At 39.5% G+C, this 21,674-nt stretch overlaps 2 protein-coding genes across 4 annotated transcripts; both read left to right on the forward strand.

Moving 5' to 3' along the window:
• Nucleotides 1–4,995: 4,995 nt before the first annotated feature.
• On the forward strand, nt 4,996–10,366 carry fosb (FBJ murine osteosarcoma viral oncogene homolog B). Of its 2 annotated transcripts, XM_080773162.1 has the most exons (6): nt 4,996–5,206; nt 5,473–5,660; nt 6,626–7,006; nt 7,207–7,314; nt 8,379–8,717; nt 9,706–10,366. In XM_080773162.1, the coding sequence occupies exons 1-6, from the start codon at nt 5,143–5,145 to the stop codon at nt 9,757–9,759; spliced, it is 1,134 nt and encodes a 377-aa protein (XP_080629288.1). In that variant the 5' UTR covers nt 4,996–5,142; the 3' UTR covers nt 9,760–10,366. The 2 variants fall into 2 exon arrangements, with proteins under 2 accessions (XP_080629288.1, XP_080629287.1); XM_080773161.1 differs by having other exon boundaries at nt 8,379–10,366.
• A 3,871-nt stretch (nt 10,367–14,237) lies between these two features.
• On the forward strand, nt 14,238–21,184 carry cUnh19orf47 (chromosome Un C19orf47 homolog). Of its 2 annotated transcripts, none has more exons than XM_080771718.1 (8): nt 14,238–14,278; nt 15,903–15,990; nt 16,486–16,600; nt 17,067–17,148; nt 17,538–17,657; nt 18,211–18,360; nt 18,776–18,849; nt 18,942–21,184. In XM_080771718.1, the coding sequence occupies exons 1-8, from the start codon at nt 14,260–14,262 to the stop codon at nt 19,521–19,523; spliced, it is 1,230 nt and encodes a 409-aa protein (XP_080627844.1). In that variant the 5' UTR covers nt 14,238–14,259; the 3' UTR covers nt 19,524–21,184. The 2 variants fall into 2 exon arrangements, with proteins under 2 accessions (XP_080627844.1, XP_080627845.1); XM_080771719.1 differs by having other exon boundaries at nt 18,211–18,285.
• Nucleotides 21,185–21,674: the final 490 nt, after the last annotated feature.

Raw genomic sequence — 21,674 nt, forward strand, 5'->3', positions numbered from 1 at the left:
TCCTTTGGAGTCATTCCAAGTGCTTTACTCAGTCAAGCTCTCTTACAGACCACAACAGACTCAGACCTCTGACAATGATGCATAGATGGAAATAGACAACGGTTTAACTTAACTCACATCAGAACTGTGCAAAATATTACCATATTGCACATACTGTAGCTCATGCACATACCTCTGATTAGCAGCCACATCTTCTTAAGCACACATGTTCTCGGCTCATGACATGCATCCAGTTTACAGGCATATCTGTGCAGTCAAGGTCCAAATTAGGTCAAGCATGTGTAAAATGTGACTACGCCACCTAGGGGATTGTGCCTATAGGCTATAGTTTGGGGAACTCGGTAAACTAAAGTAAACCAAAGTAAAGCTTTATTTTAACCAAACATTTTAGTCAACAAGCAAATATCACTAATAAAAGGGATTGCATAAACATTATCAATTACCATCATGGATGAACAATGCAATATATTGTAATAATGCCTGTTTATACATGTGCTCCAATGGGGGGGGGGGGGGGGCAATGCTGTTCCCAATTTGGGTCCACAGCACCAGGCCTAAAAGAAGGTAACAGTACATTTAGTGAGGACTCAACACATGAGTCCTCACACAAATATTAAAACGGTGAACTTTAACTTTAATGAATCATTAACATAACCCAAAACAAGGGTGGTCGTTCAGTGGTGATACTGATATCCAGGCAAAGTAGCAGCATTTTAATTGTTCCTCTTCACCAAGCCACTCATTCCAGGGCAAAATGCACAGTTGGTCCCCTTGGACCAACTGTAGCCCATGAACACCTTGAAATACTGAAATATCTAAAAACACAAATTACCCACATAAGAACCACAGGAAAGTGTGTCTCCCAAAAATCATTAAAATAAGATCTGGGTGCAAAAGGGGTGAAGTGGCCTTTTAATTCTATGAATCACATGTTACAGTACATCACCCATCGACTAATCTAATATACGGCAACCTTCCCCATGTTTCTTCACTAGTCCGATCCAGATGAACACAGTTTGCCGGCCACTGCTATACAGAGCTGACAATGAGGTTATATCTTCCCTTCTTCTCTGGAGTCCTGCCTCAAAGCAGACCAGAGGTAGAAAACTGTCGTTCCCTGATGTTCCATGATTCTGAATCCATTGCAAGCATTCGTTTTCAACAAAAAACACTCCTTCGCCTAAAATTGGCCATAGCCTTCATCACAAATATGATGAGGTCAGCACATTTGGGCACATTTGGGCAAGTGGCTAGGGCCGAATTTAGTCCAAGGACAGTTTTCGTGCTAAACTAATGCTTGGAATGGATTCAGCATCATGAAAATCCCCTAGTTTGACATAATACTTAAAGCAGAATGAAATTTGGGGAATTTGCCATATATTGGTTGTTAATGGTACCCCAACTTTCAGCAGCTGCCACAAAGTTTCCCAAGGGAGTTGGGTTGGAACAAATGTTATAGTAGCCATGCACCTTTATGAACACACATTTGTGAAGAAAGCTAGTGGTAAGCATTTTTTTTGCAGATTTGCCACACATTTAGCTAATTTTCTCTAACTAAATACAATTTAAGAGGATCAAACTCACAAAAGTACAGAAAAGCAGGACATACTTTTGCATAGATATTAGTGTACTTCTGTGTTTATTTCGCATAATAATACACAGGCTAACTTGAAGTAAGCTAGACCATTTTGAGTCCAAAACCTATACAGATAGCCTAATAATTCACAATACATTTCACCAATAAAAAACGAAGTTATTAATGCTGACAACAGAGGAATTCTAAATGGTTGCTGAAAAGAAAAGAAATAATCAGGCCAAGCATAACTCATCCACTATAACATTCTGCTTCATACGAATGTCATGACCTCTTTTGATAAGCATTATGTTCTCTCAGTGCCTGAAATGGTGAACATTCTTTTATTTATTAAAAAGAAAAAGCAAAGACAGAGAATAGAACTGATTAAGAAAGAAGGGTTTACTTGGGTATGTGCGGTAGCCTAGGGGTAAAAATACAGGTCAAATTTCTCTCAGAGAAGAGGTTGGGAAAGCCCTGCAGTGAAAGTTATGTAATGTTGTTGGGGCGAGAGAAGCCAGAATGGGTGTAAACAACACTCTGAAATGGGGCAGGCCTGACCGTTGCCTGGTAACTAATATTTTGGGCAGGAAGACAGGGCAAACATGTCCCGCCTCCCAGAGGGAAACAGGGCCTGGCCTGAGTAGAGTGATAAGTTAGCAGCTTCCCGAAAGCATGCATAGAGACGGGGGCAAGAAAAACAAAGCACGGGGTAGGCCTAATAGACACACTCGAGACATGGCTTTCCTGTCTAGAAATAATGTGCCCACTGAGTCGGAGTCCCCAGTCAGCCAGACAGAATGTAACAGGAGACCAAGTAGAATCAAATGAAAATCCACACACCAAACTAGTAAACTATATATACTAATGGTTGTTTAATGTTTTAGGATAAATATTAAGATAATTTCATGTTGTAAAAAGTAAAGGTATATTATTTTTGTGTAGCCTATCTAATTGTGGCACGGGCAACAACTTGTGCAAATGTGCAAATAAAACATCGAAAGAACTGAAGAAGTTATCACAGTGCGTATTACAATGTTATATGAAGCAAGCATGCTGTGTGAAACACTGCAGTATACGAACGGTTAGCTAGCTATCACGTGTGGATATGGCATGCCGCAGCGCATTCTAACGTTTTGCAGAGCTCGTCTGAAGTTATCCAGAGCAGAAAAACGGCATAGAAGTGAGAGTATTTTTTAAAGACTGCATAAAAAATGGCATTATAACCACAAAATCGCTATGCGCCAGCTATGCGCAGAAGCAGGGCGCCATGTTGTACGCTAACGCTGAGTCTCCACTCTGCCTTTGCCTGTCACTCACAACCTGTTGCCACGGAAACTAGTTGCTAGGCGGCATAACAAAAAAAGACCTTAGGCTGCGTCTCTACGTCAGATGGAACGGCGTATCCAAGGTAACAGAACGCTGTACACACATGCAGAAGACTCGTGGTGAGAAAAAAAGAAGAGAGAGAGAGAAAAAAAGCACATGGCTGATGGCTCATACTTTTGTGTGTGCCTTAATTGGCTTGCCCTGTACGATCTTATACATGTATACTATGCGCTATGCTGCTACACCAATCTCATCTCTTGAAAAATATAAAATACAAAATATTTAGAATTGTTGTAACTAAAATGTAGGTGAATTCTGAGGAATTGGCCTATATTGGCCTGTAATATTTTCTTTTATTATTATGCTCCCCCCCCCCTTTTTTCCCACAGAAGCGTTTAATAATGTTGGTAGGCCCATAAGGCCTATACTGAAACAGTGCAAACCATGATAACCATCATACAAAATGTATAGGCCTACTTATTTTTTACTTGAGTCAGGGGTAGGCTACAACATTGATTATCCAGACCTAGCCCAAATTTCTACGAGAATCTAAAAATGTGGGCTAATCCAGACCCTCGCTGTGACGTGTGCCGCTGACTAATTTTGTTATCCCTCCAACTCTTCCTCCTCTTTCGCATTTTGCGACATCACAAAATAACAAATAAACGTAGGCCCAACGCCCATTTCAGATTTTTCATTCATCTTTTTCCCGCACGTGCCTGTTTTAGCCCCCCCCAACTCCCACCTGCCACATTCCCAGTGGCATGCTGCGCAGTGTAGGCTAACAATGAATCATTTTCTGTTCGACTGCGTGATGATGTCTGCAATGACAGTGTGTATGGTGCTGATTTTCGTCACTGCTGCTGCCCACTTCATGTAGGAATATTTTCTGGTAAAAAGAAAAAAGAAAAACTGACTTACTGACATGAATAAGGCCATGCAGTGGTTATACCAAAATTCACGAATTATTGTAGGATAATTCAACATGTAGCCTATTCTAAGTTTTCATTCAGTATAGTCGCCTTATAGTTGCAAGTTTGATATACTTATTATTATTATTATTGGCCTATTATGGCCCAGCACAGGCCATACCCACCCTCTCATTCTTCAAGTTTGGAGAGCTTGGGGAGCTCCCGAGGGCGTGCCGTGAGAAACTTTACAAGGGGATATCCCCTCCTTTGACGGGATTCCTTCCTCGAGCGAGCTCAGCCCTGCTTCCTTGCATAATATATCGGTCAAGGGAATGGGATGGGATGGCTCAACGGAACTATTGCACAACGTCACTTCGATTCAGGAAACATAACCTTTAACCTAAATGCTAGACATTTAATTAAAATGGACCAGAATTTACAGTAGGCTATATAGGCTAAGTTATTGATACTGCCCTGATGACCATGTTATGGTCGAAACATGTTGGCGCAGTTGCTTTAAAGGCTATTCAATTTTTTTCTTTTTGTGCCCGGATTGTCTCTTTTCTTCTTTTTTTCCAGGCAAAATTATGAAATTATGAAATCACCCTTGATAATATTAGATTTTACACAAGTATTTGTCAGCATTTGTAAACAGATCAATGTTTCTTGATAGACATTTTCACACCATAAACATGTGATGAAAATGGAAAAGCAATGTATAGTACTTTCTTGGATTTAAAATCCTATTAAAAGAGTGACCTTGTATTGAACTATACGCTTTCTTGTCTTTGCAAACTGTCAATCAATCAATCAATCAATCAATCAATCAAGTTTATTTCCTGTTGCAGTGTTTGTCGATAGCTGACAGGAAATAAACTTGGACCCAAGCTGTTCCCTAGCAACACAATTCCACAAAAGGTCTATTCGCATTTAGAAATTGTTAGACGGTGAGAAATATCTCGTGGTTGTGATAGTAAAAAAAATCTATTATTGTCCGCGAGGCACGCTAGTAGTCTATTTCAGTGGGAGAGGGATTCCCTCACGTCACCAAGGATACACAACAAACAGCCGAACTCAGTCCATATATGGGCACGTACGTCAGCGGAACACCGAAGGCGGTACCTTAGTTTGCTTGAAATGGTTTTATGCGATGGGGATTTCATTCATAAGACTTGAGCTACCGTGAAACCTGGACTATACCGTTCATCAGAGTGCAGTTTACACATAGCAGACTTTACATGGATCTATAAGTGCATATTTCTTGGATTTAAAGCAGTTTGCAACATCTGGAGTTACTTCCCTTCCGAGGAAGCTGGATTACTGTTCTTCATGCAACTTCTTTGGAAAGAAACCAAGAACATCTTACAAGATTCTACCAAAAAGTTCAACTTCGGTAAAGTCAGTCTTTGCTTCATCTGTCATTTAACGCAAATGCAATCACAAAAGTATATGTGAATTTGTAAGCTACCGCTCTATGAAACACTAGTGTAATATGACATGATAACGGGACAGCGGCGACTGGCGAATATGAAGCCAGTATATAAGTATCGGTTATTGTGGAGCAAATCTTTGGCAACATGGAAGCAGCTATATGGATAGCATTGCCTATAATGTCTTTCAGCAGTTTAACCCCTACTTATCGTTAATCCACTACTGCAGGTGATATCGCACTTTCTCCGGGAACTGTAGGTTTCACATTCAACCTCGCTCCCTCCGGGGAAATGTTCCAAGGGTTCCCCGGCGACCTCGATAGCGGTTCCCGTGGAAGTTCATCTCCATCCATAGAGTCCCAGTACCTGTCTTCCGTGGACTCCTTCGGGAGCCCACCGACTACCAGTGCACCACAGGTAACTTCTAACTATAGGTATATGTTAAAAATAAACACACCATAGGTCAGTCAGTAATTAAAATAATGGGTTATTATTAAACAAACTCGCGGCGATAACTGTCACGCGTCTTACTGGTATAATATATTATTTATTTGTGTATATAAGCCTGCGCAGTCCTTCCAAATGTATCTAGGCTAAAATTAAATCTTTATATCAGCAAAAATGTGGTGTGATTGGCACTATTATGCCTGGCTTTGACTGTGTAGTGTAGTGTTTATTTGAATGCCTATTGTCACTGTAGTTGATAGATAAACATAGGCAAACACAGCACAGCATCCATCCTGCTGTGTGACAACGTGGTAGGTTCTAGGTTTACAGCAGCAGCAGCATAGCATGCCGCAGCAGAACGGATGACTCTCATACGTATGTACTGAAGCTCCACCTTCGCTTGCTTCTCTCCACGCTCTCTTCTGCGGTGACGTAAATGCGTTCTATTTTGGAGTGTTACGTCGCGTTGCTAAGGGGAACACATGGGGGTGTGACGGGGAGGAGAGGAAAGAGGAGGGGAGACGCATTGGAGAGATGTGATTGGTTTAGGTGACTGCTCGGATACTCGTTGTTTGTATGAATATTAATGCAAGTTTGAACTCCTTTTGGCATCAATGGAGCGTGTAAATAAATTAAACATAAAAGATCAATGACACATTTGGGCTGAACATAATCTTAGCCTATTTTACTAAAGTGAAAAATGGATTTGAATTAGAAAACATTTCCTCATGTATAATAGGCCTACCATTGTCATATGCAGTGCAATTAGTACTGTTTGCTATTATTATTAATATAGGCTAATAAATATTATAGTCGGTTAAAAAGAGTGTCTGTGTTGCTGTGTTGATGTTACTGACATACTAGTTTTGACTCACTGACATAGGCTACTCAGTATTCATTGACTTCACTGACATTCTCCATGTTCCCTCCTATAGGAGTGTGTATCAGCAGGAGGTGGGTTAGGCAGTGTGGATAACGATCCTGGGGGCAGCACTGGAGCGGTGGAGATGCCTGGTACCTTTGTGCCCACTGTCACGGCCATCACCAGCAGCCAGGACCTGCAGTGGATGGTGCAACCGACCCTCAGCTCCTCCCAGGCTTCTGGACAGAACAGCGGCACCGCTGGGACCTCCACCATGACCCAGCCTGTGTCTCTGGTTGACCCATATGACATACCAGGTCCCAGCTACTCTTCCCCATCTGAGTTCACCCCGGCAGGTTCAGAGACCCCGGCCTCGGGTCCCATCCGTCAGTCCCGAACCCGTCGCCGCACTCGATTGGAGTCTGTGAGTGACGATGGAGATGTTGGTGTGTTAGTAAGTGTGTGCTTGTGTGGTTTCTCATTTGGTTGTGTAATTATTAAATCACCATATATATAATACTTAGATGTTAGTGATTGAGGAGTTTAAAAACATTTAATCGCTTAATGGTGAGGGACACAATGAAAGCTCATTGTAAAGTAGAATGAAAGCTAAATATTTAGCCTTCCTAAATCCCTCTTGCTTTCTCTATCCAGCTAACTCCTGAGGAGGAGGAGAAGAGGCGTGTCAGACGTGAGAGGAACAAGTTGGCTGCTGCCAAATGTCGGAACAGACGGCGAGAGCTCACTGACAGACTGCAGTCGGTGAGTTTGTCATGATAATTATGATCAACACCTTATTAGCATTTTAACAGATACAAATAAACATGTAATAAAATCAGAGAAAGAAGTCTACCATTGATTGTCAATGGAAGCCAGTGGCAAAGACGGAATGATGCATGGAGCTGCTCCAAATGATATTCCCATTCGTCTTTGCATTTGCCCTATTCAATTCAATTCAATTCAACTTTATTAGCAGACTCGGGTCCATAGAGATACATACACGGGGTTAACTTAACATACAAGATACAACAGGGAATAAAAATCATAAAAGAATGTAAAACAAATACATAACTTACATAACTTAACCCACAGGCAGAACATATAGGCATTTTAGCCAGTGTACCCTTAATCTTGATGTGTAATGTGAACAGCTCACTGAGGGGCTTGAAAGCGCTACAATGACACTGTTTGTCGACACATCCAGCCTTTTCATAAACTTAAACATTAGATTTCTTAGAAGTGCTTTAAAAGTCCTCACTCCAGCAGTGACAAACATCTGGCTAGCACTGCCCCCTCTGGGTTGTTTAAGAAGTATTCTCATGGCATCATTATATGCAACTTGACCTGTGCATGCTAGATGTTTTATAACATGACCACAGGTGTGCAGTATAAAGCGGTGTGCAATATGCCTTGAACAAGGACACTTTCACTTTAGTGGAACAATGACATATATATGAGGGCACAAAAATATAAACAATTAAGAAAAGAAAAGAAGAGCTTGTCATGATAATTAAATATGACCTGCTGTTACCCATGGTGCATTGGTGCCCATGGTCGTTGATGTTAATGAATGCAGTAGTAAGGCTATGTTCAGCTATGCAGTACTTATGACCACACTGTAGCATAATGTAAGTTGTAAGGGATACGTTTCTATGATGGTATTGGTATTACTAAGGGGGAGTGCAGCTTCCTCCACAGATAATCAGACAAATACATTGTCTTCAAACCTGCATATTCTTCACTCAATCTCCGTCACCCATCCACCTCTCTGCTCCCCTTCATTTTATTTTCCTTTCTCCTCTTGTCCTCCTCTCTTCTGCCTGCAGGAGACAGACATCCTGGAAGAGGAGAAGGCAGAGCTGGAGTCAGAGATATCTGAGTTGCAGAAGGAGAAGGAACGTTTGGAGTTTGTTCTGGTAGCCCACCAACCGGGTTGTAAGATCCCATACCAGGACCAGCTGAGCTCTATCTCTGTGCAGCTCCCGCCGGCCCAGGCCCAGCTCGCTCCCCAGCACCTGCCACCTGTCTCCATCGTGGGCTTGACTGTGAAGGAAGACGCTTTCTACCTGCCTCCTGCCTACACGACTCACCCGGCCTCCACACAGTCCCAGCCGGTGGTTCCGCGACAACAACAGCAGCAGCCTCAGCCAGGGATGATGCAGGAGGTAGCATTTTCTAGTTCTTTCTATTGCTCAAATGAGCCACTGATGGCTGGTCCACCATGCCTGATGGCCAGTGACAGTGGCGGCAGCGGTGGTGGTGGTGATAACTACGACGGCATGTCCGCTGTCAGCTACAACCCCTCATACACATCTTCATTTGTGTTCACCTACCCAGAGGGTACCTGCGGGGTCAGTGCAAACCAGCGGAACAGCAGTAGCGAGCAGTCATCCGATTCCTTGAACTCGCCATCGCTGCTGGCGCTCTGACCGACTGACAGACAGACAGACACGCCGACACATATCAACATGTACATATTGGCATTGCATACTTCCAACTCAAAAAACAAAAAACACAATAAATTGGATTCATATTTAGACATTCCAACACGTATCCTAAAACAAGAGCCATACAAAGCACATTGACACACATCAGACATGTATTAAATCATATCAATACTTAATACATAATAAGCATACAATCTGACATGACAACAATCACATTAATTGTTATCCTTATGTCGAGATTAGATTAAATGTACCTGGACACAATACGCAAATACGAGTTGTGTCATGAAACATGTGCTATCGACGTTGCCACTTACTGGCAAGTGCTCTAAAAATGCCTGGCTTACAAATAATGAATACTTTCATTATGTTACATGTACAGTGCAATGACAAAAATACCACAAGCTCACCTTGCAATCCCACAAGCCACCCATGACCTCCCTCCACCCAGCCCTCATTGGTCACCCCCTCCCCCAGTGTTCCCGCTGCCATCTATTTTTCCATTTTTCGGTTTCTCTGCTTCTTCATTAGCTGGGACGTGGCAAAGTTGGGGATCTGAAATCAAACAGCCTCCTCTGTCTTTTTTGCTCTTTCCTGTCTTTTTTTAAACTTCTGCCACCTACCTGCCTCCCTGCCAAACTGCCACCGTGCCATCTCCACATCTATATTTCTCCTCCTGTTTCTGTGTATGTCCCTCTCTCTGAAGTCTTCAACCCATGAGAGCCCGAAGACCCCATCCAACCCTTGGGACCTCGAGTGAGCACCGATCAACCTAACACGCCCCCCATGCACTACCCCACATGGATGCAAGCCCCTACAGAAGATTGTTTTGTTTTTGGAGTGTATATCTCCATGCAGACCATTACAGCTTCGAAATCAAATATATTCACACTTGCACATTGCACATGGACAAAATAATTTAAAACGAAGAACACAAAATGCAAGAGGGATGCCACTGTCTTCTGCTGAGCCATTGGACGTACAAATGATTTGTGTTCATGTGGTGTGATGGTGGTTGAATGAGGACAAAGGGAGAATTATAGGGAAAGAAAGAAGTTTGATCCAATGTAAAGGTCATATCATAGAGAATTGATTACAAAGGATACTCATTCCCTTTGACAATCAATGAGGAAAATGAGGAAAACAAAGCAAAAAAGGAAAATCCATCTCTTATCATCTGTGTGGAAGGGTGACCTCTTAGTTCTTACTCTTACCCTTCATAATTCCACCTCTATACCACAAAGCCTAACCCACCCTCGGCCCACACACACATTCATACGACTGCTATCAAGTCTCTGAATTGTCCTATTGTCACAGACTTATTTATTCAGAGTTGAGAAAATGTATACATGATGTGGTTATTTTAATGTGGTCATTTGACAGTTCTTTGACAAGGAGCGTTTCTGAGATTTTCTTGTTCAGTCTGTCAGCTCTATGTTATTGTCCAGATGATAACCGATGCCTTTATTCTGAGGAGACTTCTGTTTTGAGTGATTTTGGACAACCTCTAAGCATTGGGTTCAGTGTTCTCTGTATTTTGGGGTACATTCATTGTGAGTGTGTCCACTCAGAGCCACTTAGCCCATTTATTTCTTTCTTTATTGAGGTTAATGTGTGCCCAAAACAAAACCCGGAAATGGAGGGGAGAAAATGCGAGGTGACGTTTCAGAGTTAGCGTTCTTTATTTGCCTGTGAATTTGTACAATTTATTTTCCTATATGTTTGAGTGAGAATTGTTATATATTTTTGTTTTATTTTTGTTTGCTTTGTCCTCTGCTCTTAATTGTACTGTTGCTGCCAAAGTCTGTTTTGTGGGTGTGTGTGTGTGTGTGTTTGTTGTGTGTGTGTGTGTGTGTGTGTGTGTGTGTGTGTGTGTGTGTGTGTGTGTGTGTGTGTGTGTGTGTGTGTGTGTGTGTGTGTGTGTGTGTGTGTGTTTTGACATTCCATCATTATTGTTACTATTATTATTACCATGTATTATATCATTCTTTTTATTATATTTTCATTTGGCAACTTCAGAGGCATGTTGTGCACTATGAAAGTATTTTCTGTGTCAAAAGTTCTAATTGTAAGCCTATATGCAGTTACATATATACAGGAAACATGTATATTTAAGTGTATGGACCATGATTGTAAAGTATGAATGTTTTCAGATCTAAATGGAATATTTTTGTCAATGAAGAAAAACAGGGTGATGTTGTTGCGACTAGTTTTAAAATGGATATTTTTCTAAACGAACAAAAACTATAATAATAATAAAACCCACAGTTATCCCCGGTCCATCAACATGAACTCAATCTCTCTGTCGCTGTCTATGTGTATTTATATGTTTTAGATATAAAACACATTATCCAGGAAGATGTATTAAATGTATTGTGTCTATGATGCAAGTTAACAAATTAGTGCTTTTGCCTTTGTTGGTTTGTTTTTGTTAGCGAGGTCTGTCCCAATGCCTCCTGACACCCTAATTTATGCAGTGACACACTGTTGTGCGATGAAGCATATATATTAGGCTTAAATGGTCCTTGATACTCACCAGTTCCAAGACGAAGAAATAAACAATATGAGAAGTATTTAAACATTGTGTAAACTGTAACATAATGTCATAATTGTTTTAAGGATTGGTTATTTGTGTGCAGTTTTCACAAAGCATGTTAATCCATTGCTAATAAAACACCTCAATCAGTCTAATCAACTGCCTTTGTAGCATAAGGATTTTCATTCTGAGTATATAGTATTAAATGCTAATACTTAAGTATTAATTTAATTAAAACATAAATAATATTATGTCTAGTGTGGCCTTAGGTAGTCAGAAATGGGACAGATCTTTTTATGTTTTTTCTTTGTTAGACCTATATTTAACATACTTAATGTTGAAGATGCTTTTCTCCATCTAAGAACAATAACAATGTGAATGTGAAATGATGATGTTCTGCTCTCAGAATAAGCATAAAGCATATCCATTGGTTCTCATGTACATAGATTCTGTGGTGCTATCTATTCCACACAATATGAATTGGTAAAATTGAAGCAATTTTACATTTTAAAGGAAGCTGATGAGCAGCTTTTCTTTTCTTTTGGATGTATTCCCAAATGCAGAGGTTGCTCATTGAATATAAGTATAATAATCAATTGTCGATGAGGTTGTTAATATGTTGCATATTGATCTTATATGGCCTTTTCACTCTACCACACTACACTGCAGATATTTACAATGAATTAATGTTTTCCAACTACACTCAAAATCTTTCTGAATTCAAATTATCACTTGCTAATGAATCAGGAGAATAAACCAAAAGGGAAAAATAAAGGTTGGAATTGTAAAATGACGGTAAAAGTTATTAAAGTGTTTGTCCCATTGAACTCATACTGTATACTGTACCTCTACCTGGCAATATCCAAGTTATCCAACATGTAAGTCTGATTATTTTTTCTCTAGGATGTTATCGTTTATTTCACAATGTTAGGACTATTTTTTTTCTTTTACAGTTTATGAAAGGCAATACTTATTATCCTCTTAGATGAATTATGATGTAGCAAATAATTTGCAGCTCAATCTCAATCTGCTACTGTGTTCAGTGCAATTAAATATGGCTTTGATCGTCAATCTCTGTTAAAATATCACTTAAATGTTATTGTATCATTTAGTTTTATGTCCCTTTGACCAGACTTGATTCTTGTGAAAAGTTTACTTTTGTTTATAATTTTAGAGACGTTTTCTTTTTTATGACGTTACATGAGGTTGTCTCTCTCTCAAATGTGCTATTGTTTTTCTCCATTCAATGCTCAACCTAAGCTGCATCACATTTTTAACTGTAGATTTAAAAAATGCTCTCTGTGAATCAAATTATGTATTTTTTAACACTTAACACAGATTTAAACAGCCAAGGACTGAAGCTTGTCCTGGAGGATATAGAAATTACATTATCACGCTGAAGTACTAACTAATGTACTAATGTACATTAGTACTAACTAATGTATCTCAATAGTTCGCTGCAGTTGCTTATACAATACTACCTTTCTCTTAAAAAGTTCTCACTTACATGGTTTTACCACACTCTGAGAGGACCAAATAAAGCAAATATACTATAGTATTATTATTTTTATTTTTTACATTTCTATTTAATTTCTCCCCTTTCTCTTATTCTTGCTCTCTTACCCTCTTTTAGATTCCTTTCTCACTGTATATGGACTGTGAAGGCTGAGTGAGCTATCCCCTTTAATGATGGTTAAACCTCTAACCATTCAATTCTTAATTGTGAAAAAAGTAATTAAACAACATATTGTCAAGGTTTTTGTCTTTTTCATTTTTACATATATTGTTACATTGTGATTTAAAAATAAAATAAAATAAAATAAAATAAAATAAAATAAAATAAAATAAAATAAAATAAAATAAAATAAAATAAAATAAAATAAAATAAAATAAAATAAAATAAAATAAAATAAAATAAAATAAAATAAAATAAAATAAAATAAAATAAAATAAAATAAAATAAAATAAAATAACTATAAATGCACCCCGTCTCTGTCTGTCTGTGTGTACGGTTGTAATCCACGTAACTAGAGGAGTTTTTGCACTGAAAATGTGCATATAGTGCACACCTACGGGCAATATAGAGACACCCACAAAACAGGCACATCAGATAAAAGGGCCGAAAACGTAATCAGCTGCCATTTTGACATTGCTATCACATTGTTTCATAAACTACAGATATGTAGCAACTAGCAATACAAAAATCACATTGTCCCTTTTTATGGCAACGATATCCGATAATGAGGAGGAGGCATCTGGCCTATGTACTGTACTATTGTTGAAATACCGGTACTTGAAAACAATGTAAAACTCCAGCTTGTCACTCTCCACTTTCTCCAGGCTGCATGATCAGCGCTCGAGCGGCGTGCTCAGTTTTCTGTCCCCTCAATGCTGAACCTCAGAGCCGTAGAGAAGACAAAGGTACGCAAACTCCGTTCACTTCATGGGGCCACAGTCGGGCCAGTCCAATGGCGGCTCTTCTACATAGACTACTATTGAATGGGGACAACCGAAAGTATTGAAAGGGGACAACCGGAAGTTTACGGAATGCTTTGTGCGGCGAGTACATGAACCACGTGACTGGGCTGTTTTCTGCCCCCTCAATATCGCAACTCGAACCTGAGCACAACGACAGTCACCGGATGCAGCTGAGCTGAACGCGGCGCGCGCACAGCCGCAGCAGATCACCGACCACACACGCACACACAGTACATTGCAAAAAACATGGCGTCCGTGACAACAGGTAAGAAAACAAGGGCCCATACATTGTGATTATTTTTGGCGATTTGCGTGAATAGTTCGCCGTCGTTTGTTTTAGACAGTCAATCACATAAAGACGATGTCGGTAGTATTATTATTTTTGCTCAAAGAGTGTTTATACATGTACTGGAGTCGATAGCACCCGCAATAGCAGAGCTAACAGTTAGCTACTAGGCTCTATCTGAAACCAACATTAAATTATTACGCTAATGTTAGCCACCTACTTTAAATAGCTTTGAGATGAGGCGCTGTTCTTGTTTTAACGCATTATGAGAATTAAGTTTTCAACATTAATACACTTATATTACCCATGGGTTTTGTATTTAGCCATAATGTGCGATCTGTGTATCTAATGGATGTTATTTTAGCTAAGAAAACTAACAAATAAAATCATATCCTTTGAGATTGTTGATACATCTATATTCGTAACACTGTCACAACTATAACAGATGGCAGATCAATTACCATGGTTTTACTTTGCTAACGTATATTTGTCGATGCGACATTGCCATGTTTGGCCATTTTAAGTCATTTCACTGTTTATAATGGAATCAGAAATTTGACATCATGCAGTTAATTGACCATTTATTCATCTGGCCCTATATTCGCCCTTTTAATGTGCTTCATGTTCAAGTCTGTGTGGAGAATAGGCCAGAAGAGTAGCATACATCACATTACATTTGAGGCACTCTCGTGCAATGAAATAAACAAGATGTCACCCCTTTTTAACATTCGTTCTTAAACCAATATGATGTTTGCTATCATTGGATTCCCAGTTTGTACTTGTATGTTAGCATTGACTGTGAGCTTGTGACCTCAGAGGCCGAGCCCTGCTTAATTCTACCCCCACCATAAGGTGCTACATCATGTTTTTAAAAATAACATGCAGCTGGTCACTTTCAGCATGTGTTATGTGACTTCAGCTTGTTGGACCCAGCCTAACTGTTACAGCAGAAATATTTGTGTGGCTTCACCTCGGAAGTAAATGTATATTATATTAAATTAATGACTAGAAAAATTATACTGCAAAATAAAATGACCTCTTACTGACACTTTTGCTACCCTTTAACAACTGAACTGTATGATTGTGGTTCAGAACCTATGCCTGAAGACCAAAAGGCTAATATCGCCCATGGCCACGACTCCCACGAGGATTTCCCTCTTTGACTAGTGGTTAACATGTTTGGCTTTAGCGCCCTTCCTGTCCGGGAGAACTTGGTTTGAATCCCAGGCTTTAAATTGGTGCCAAAGCCATGACAATGATCAGGTTTTGAGGGGAGTTCAAAGGAAAGGGTGAGTGTAGCTTGGCTTTAGTGTCACTTCCTTAAGTTCCTTTGCAGAAAACCCTGCCTCTGTGTTACACTACTTGTATTTATTCTGCGGTATCATGGGGTCAGAGTTGTTGTGGGTAGGCCATCTGTCGATATCCCAGAAAATCTCTCTCTTTCAGAGCCTAATGACACACATGTAAATAGGATCACACCCAGCTCTATTCAGTACAGTCCAAACCTGTATAACAGGTGTGTGCAGAGTGTGGCTCTGCAGGGGACTAGCCATTTTAATTTATTATGTCTATCACACTCCCTCTATCCCTTATTCCTCTTCAGCCACATCAGAATGGATTCAGTTCTTCAAGGATTGTGGAATCCCTGCCGGCCTAGCTGTGACCTATGCTGTTTCCTTTGTGGACAACAGGTAACTATAAATTGTAACTATGAACTGTATGTGACGATTCATTGTCGCACAATTAATTGCCACTAACAATTTAATTGTGTTTTTGTTGTTGAACACAGGCTCATGAATACAAATTACATTTCTGTTTGTCTTTTGGGCTTTGAAGTTACACAGGGCAGATATGACAAATAACCTAAATATTCAAAGAAAACATTAATAGTGGAAATGGCCGATCTACAAGCTCACAACCTACATTCATTGTGAGCATGTAGATCTGCTATTTTCACTACTTTTTGAAAATGTTTGAAACAATTTCAACATGGAAACGATTTTGCAAAAACAATTGCGATTATCTAAAATAATTGCTATTAGACGATTATGTAATAATTGTGACAGGCCTACAGGTAACTGTCAAATAATGTTGAGCATTTAAAGAAATTGATGCAAAACTGAATTTGTAAAGTTGTGTTGTAAAAGAAAGTTGGTTGATAGATAACTCTCTTTGTCTCACTGTAGAATCCAGAAGAACATGTTGATGGACCTCAGTAAGGAACTCATGATGGACCTGGGCATCACTGTAATAGGTGACATCATTGCCATCCTCAAACATGGCAAGAAGGTTTACAGACAGGTGAGGACTGATGAGGGAACAATGTTAACATCTACATTTGATTTGGGTGTTTGTCAATTTCTTTTGGAGGGAGAAGTACAATTAATTTCAGTTATTATTATTTTAGTTTTAATTATTGCAATCGTTTTCTCTTCTTCATGAAGCTATTCTTCAACTAGCTTTTTATAATGGAATAAAGTATTGTGGCCAGATATGTATGTAAATTGACTTTTAATCAGTAGAACAGTGCCTTGTGTTTATTTACAAAATTGTCTTGAAGTGTGATTGTCATATAACACAACTTGTTTTCTGTTGCACTTCACACTAACTTTAAGTCACGTTATACTTGTTTATGACACTTTTTGTTCTCTGTTGGTCTTTCTATTTAATAATGAAATATGCACATTTATTTCCCCCAGTAATATAATTCATTCTCCTATGAATAACCTTGTTGTTCTGTCTGTAACATTTGTAACTCTAATTGCAGGATATGTGCAAAATGGCTACTGAGGCCATCGTCTTAGGACAGACCAGTGTTCAGGCTGAGCTAAGACGAACTGCCAGTACCCGTGAGTATCTAATTAATTTCTGTTAAGAATTATTTTCATCGTCGATAGTTTTTATTTTGATGCCGTTTCCATTAGAGCTGCAAGTATTGTTTTTATACTAAGTATGTTTGTGTATACAGTGTATATATGCAGTATTCAATTGAATGTTACCTGTTGGTATCACAAGTCCTCAATCCTAGAAATAATTAGTAATAGGACACTTAAGAAATTCCACTTGGCTTTTTCATAGTCAATGATGTTAACTAAACAATGATTATTGTGTTAATATTATTTCACACACCATATGCACTATGTTGGAATTCACTATCTCATGCCAAATTAGAGCAAATGTAAACATTTCAATACAACTAGTAAGTTGAGACAAATAATGTATTTATTTTCCGTCTTAGCCGCCACTCGTATGATTGCCAACGCCTTGAGCAGCGACTCCCCACCAAGCACTCCAGCCCGCCGCCAAGACCTCTCTGTCACTGTGTCCAACAAACAGGCAAGCAAGAATGGCAAAGCAGGTATATAACATAAGTGTTTTTGATCTTTTATATTAAACCCATTCAGGACGGGAACCCCTTTTGGTGTTTTACCCCTTCTGGATGGGAACCCCTTTTGTGTTTTTGTTGCTATCTACAGTATATTAGCAGCTTAACATTTTTATTTTATTTTAATTAATATTTGAAAGAATTCTGAAAACTTCAGTAAGTTCAGTATTTAGAAGGCGTTTTTAGAACCGACCTCGGTCCTAAAGGGGTGCACGATTATGAAATTATATCCGATCTCCGATTATTTGCAGGGTATCTGCAAATATTATACAGAGGCCAACAATGGAAACAAGCCTAGGCCCTATAGGGGCTTGGCCCAAATCCTGTTAAAAGTATTCAATCAATAAATAGCCTATACTCTTGTCCAAGTGTCTGTTTTCACTACTGAATGAGATGAGTACACAAATTAAATGCAGATTGAGACCATTCCGATACCGATATGGCATTTTTTATCCCTAACCCTTAACATTTCTTTGTTTTTATAAGTTCAGTCTGACATGCTTACATCATTCATTCATGGTTTCAGTGGTGACTCGACCAGCAGACGAGGGGAATGGTTTACCCATGGTGAAGCGTCGTCGTGTGACAGCAGAGATGGAAGGCAAGTACATCGTCAACATGCCCAAAGGCACCACGGCACGCACACGCCGCATCCTGGCCCAGCAGGCCAGCAAAGGTACGCCCATTGGCCCTGGGCTCTTAAATGCAAGCTCCCTAAACGTTTTCCCTAACAAACTTAATGCACACTAACATGGTTCAACTTTCTGCTAACTGAACAGAATACAAACTGCAAACCAGGGGCTGCTTGAGTATCTTCCCTCCTTGCAATGGGGTAATTTTATCCATTGTCCCTTACAAGTGCTTCCTCTCAATCTGTCGGTGTCTTTTCCGCATTTGAATATCGCCAGGATTTGTCCTGGTTCAAAATGGTTCAGACCAAGGTGGTAACTCCAGTTAACCATAATTTTGGGGCAAACTGTTAGGTTGCATACCTCATCTAGATAACGCTAACAATATATTCTTCAGCCCTTTTTTGAAGCGTATAAAGTTTTATCTTTCTAAATGTTTATCAACTTTTTTCCATTAAAAAGGTGGGAAGCGGACATCTGTGTTTGAGAGACTTGGTGATGAATCGCAGGTTGAAATGACGACAAGCAACAGCAAAGTAAGACTTTCAGTTATATTTAACAGCCAGACATACATTGTGCACAGGTTGATCTTTATTCATAACTTTTTCTCTTCTTTTTCTCCCTCTAGCCTACGGGTGTGTTCAGTCGTCTAGGCAGAGCGGATGAACAGGAAGATGTGTTGAAGGCAGGCAAGTTGCATATGGATGTGGAGGAAGAAGATGACAGTGATGGAGATGGCTCTGTACTCCAGTATGCTGGTGTCCTCAAGTATTCTGGTGTCCTCAAGAAGCCAGCTGCTTCCAAAAAGAAAGAGACCGCCCCCAAACCCACCATACTCCATCGCCTTAAACCAGCACCCACCACGCTCCGTCGCCTGGGAGGCAAATACAAGCTACCCTCCTCTGATGCTCCCACCTCCTCATCGCCTTCTGCACCCGAAGGCATCCCCCCTGCCAAGCTTAGTGTGCTTCAGAGACTGGGCAAACTCCCTGCCACGCACACGGGCACCAATTCCCCAGACCTGCCAGCAGACACACAGGACAACAGGGTGACCAGCACCAGGCCAAAAGTCAAGGCCAGACTGGCAGTAGCCAGCTCCAAGGTCAGCAGCAGTACTGGGACAGGAGCAGGAGCTGGGGAGAGCCAGGGAGCCCAGATGGACATTGGGTCCGTCAGCGTCTTCAAGAGACTGGGCAGTAAGAGTACCTAACACATGTTTTTGTTGTGTGATTTCCCTCTGCTTTGAGTTGTTTCTGTGTTTTTATTTTGTATTTTCTTTTATCATTTTATCTATCTTCAATACATTGTTCAATTTACCTGAAGCGTTTGTATGTACGAAACTGCAATCTGTTTTAGTGTAAAGTCAGTGCCATATTATGATTTTTAGAATAATTGCAGTTCAAATAATTACTGGAATGAAATTAGACTGCCAAGTGTAGTGTTAGCTCTCTGTGGCAGCCAAGCTTGTCAGACCTGAGGCCGGTTCTAAAAACACAGTGGAAATTGTGACTTAAGTTTTCTGAAAAACTTCAAATATTTATTAAAAAATTACAAAAAAAGATGTTGCTATATATTGTACATGGCAACAACAACCCAAAAATGAGTTCCCATCTTGAAAAGGTGAAAACCACAAAAGGGCTTACCGTCCTTAATGGGTTATGGTCTCTGGATTAATTGAATAGATTAAAAGAAAAAACTTAACTCTGTTTATTTCATCCACAATATTGTTTGTATTTTGTCATTTCATTGTCAAAGTATTGTTAAAGCATGGGCATGGCATTCATCAACCCACCAAGTTTAATATTTTAGTATGATCTAATTTCCTTAATTGAGGGTTGTCTTTTTATGACACTTTATTCTTCCCGTATTCACTGTCCTCCAAAATGTAAAATGTGTAGGAGAGATTTATGTGACCCTCAGAATGCATGAAGCTGTAGTGTTTGTGATCACGCGAAAAACATTTTTTTTATTTTTTATTTTTTTTAAGAAATTAGATTTAAAATCTTTGGGGTTATATCTCCAGTCCTGACCACAAGGCCTCAATGAGTTTTTGTTCATTATCGCTTGGCTGATGTAATTTGCACAGGTCAGTGGTCTACCAGTGCACTCTTAGAGATTTTATACAGGTTCAATGTTAAGTCTTCACCCTAACATCTCAAAATCCATCCTCTGACTGAGGTCAAAGATAAATATGGTGAGACTGACCAAAAGGCTCTTGGATTTCAACTGTGGACTTGAAAATATGAAATGATGCAGTCACAATTTAAGCAACCTCTCACAATTCACTTGCATCAATCTAAAGCGCCTCACTGTATAGGCATGCAGACGAGTAACGTCCAGTGATAATTTAACTCTGAAAGTATGGATTTTGAGGGTCCATTTTAAAATATTACGCACTACATGAATACAGAATACGAATATAGGTATTACTGTGTCGAATTGAAATTGAACTTGATCATTCTAATTTTTCTACATAGTGAAGGTTTTGTGCTACTATACCTAAAGGCTAAATCATATTGGATTATAGATTATATTGAAATGGAAATTATAGATTTGGTAGACTTTTCAGAGCTAAATACCTGCTATCTTCCATATATTTTTAACTGGACATCCTATTTTTCACCCATATCAAGAAACATTGAAATGTCAATGTGTTCAAAATGGATATCACTGTGCAGTAGATGGCATCTGTTACCCAATATAATAAGACACTAATACACTTTGGTATTATTTTTGTCTATGAATCTTCACACCTGAACTTTGTTACACTACAGATTTTGAGAATGCAAACAAATATCTTATTGCAATTTTTAAGATATTATGGAACACAAGCTCCATTGTTTGAGAACTTGATATTGTAATTAAAAAATAAATAAGAACAGGGTGAAAGATCTCAGAAGTTTTCATTTCCCAACTATTGTCTCCCCAAAATGAAAATGCTGTAATGTGTAAGTGTATGAGTGCAGTCATGTTGTGTTCTTGTATATGGCGCCTATAGGTTATAACAGGCATTATAGTTTATATAGCATATAGGCCTACTCAAGTATTCCCATCACAAATCAATGTAACTGCCAAAACCACCCGCTGGAGGTCGCTGTCTCCCTTCTCCATCTCCACCAATCACTAGCACCTTCCATCCATATTATACATCCCTCCATGATCTATACATCTTCAATATCAGTCTGAATTAAAATGTAGCCTAATATAGGCTAATGGAAAGAGTGATTCTATCCTCTATTAGCCTATTACAGTTTCAAAAAGTGGATTAATAGACCAAATGTTTTGTCTAGCCTATTCAATGCAGAACCTCTTTACATTTTAAACGTTTCTACCATCACCACCACCACGCTATATTCCCGTA

The sequence above is a fragment of the Protomyctophum bolini genome (genome assembly GCF_963924005.1).
Source record: "Protomyctophum bolini genome assembly, chromosome: 9".
In the NCBI taxonomy this organism is placed as follows: Eukaryota; Metazoa; Chordata; class Actinopteri; order Myctophiformes; family Myctophidae; genus Protomyctophum; species Protomyctophum bolini.

Bases quoted from the DNA above. Each gene is read 5' to 3' on its own strand.
- fosb (XM_080773161.1), top strand. From the start codon at position 5,143: ATGCAACTTCTTTGGAAAGAAACCAAGAACATCTTACAAGATTCTACC. The intron at 5,207-5,472 runs GTAAAGTCAGTC...CCACTACTGCAG, and splicing joins TACCAAAAAGTTCAACTTCG to GTGATATCGCACTTTCTCCG. The intron at 5,661-6,625 runs GTAACTTCTAAC...TCCCTCCTATAG, and splicing joins CGACTACCAGTGCACCACAG to GAGTGTGTATCAGCAGGAGG.
- cUnh19orf47 (XM_080771718.1), top strand. The intron at 17,658-18,210 runs GTATATAACATA...TCATGGTTTCAG, and splicing joins AAGCAAGAATGGCAAAGCAG to TGGTGACTCGACCAGCAGAC. The intron at 18,361-18,775 runs GTACGCCCATTG...TCCATTAAAAAG, and splicing joins GGCCCAGCAGGCCAGCAAAG to GTGGGAAGCGGACATCTGTG.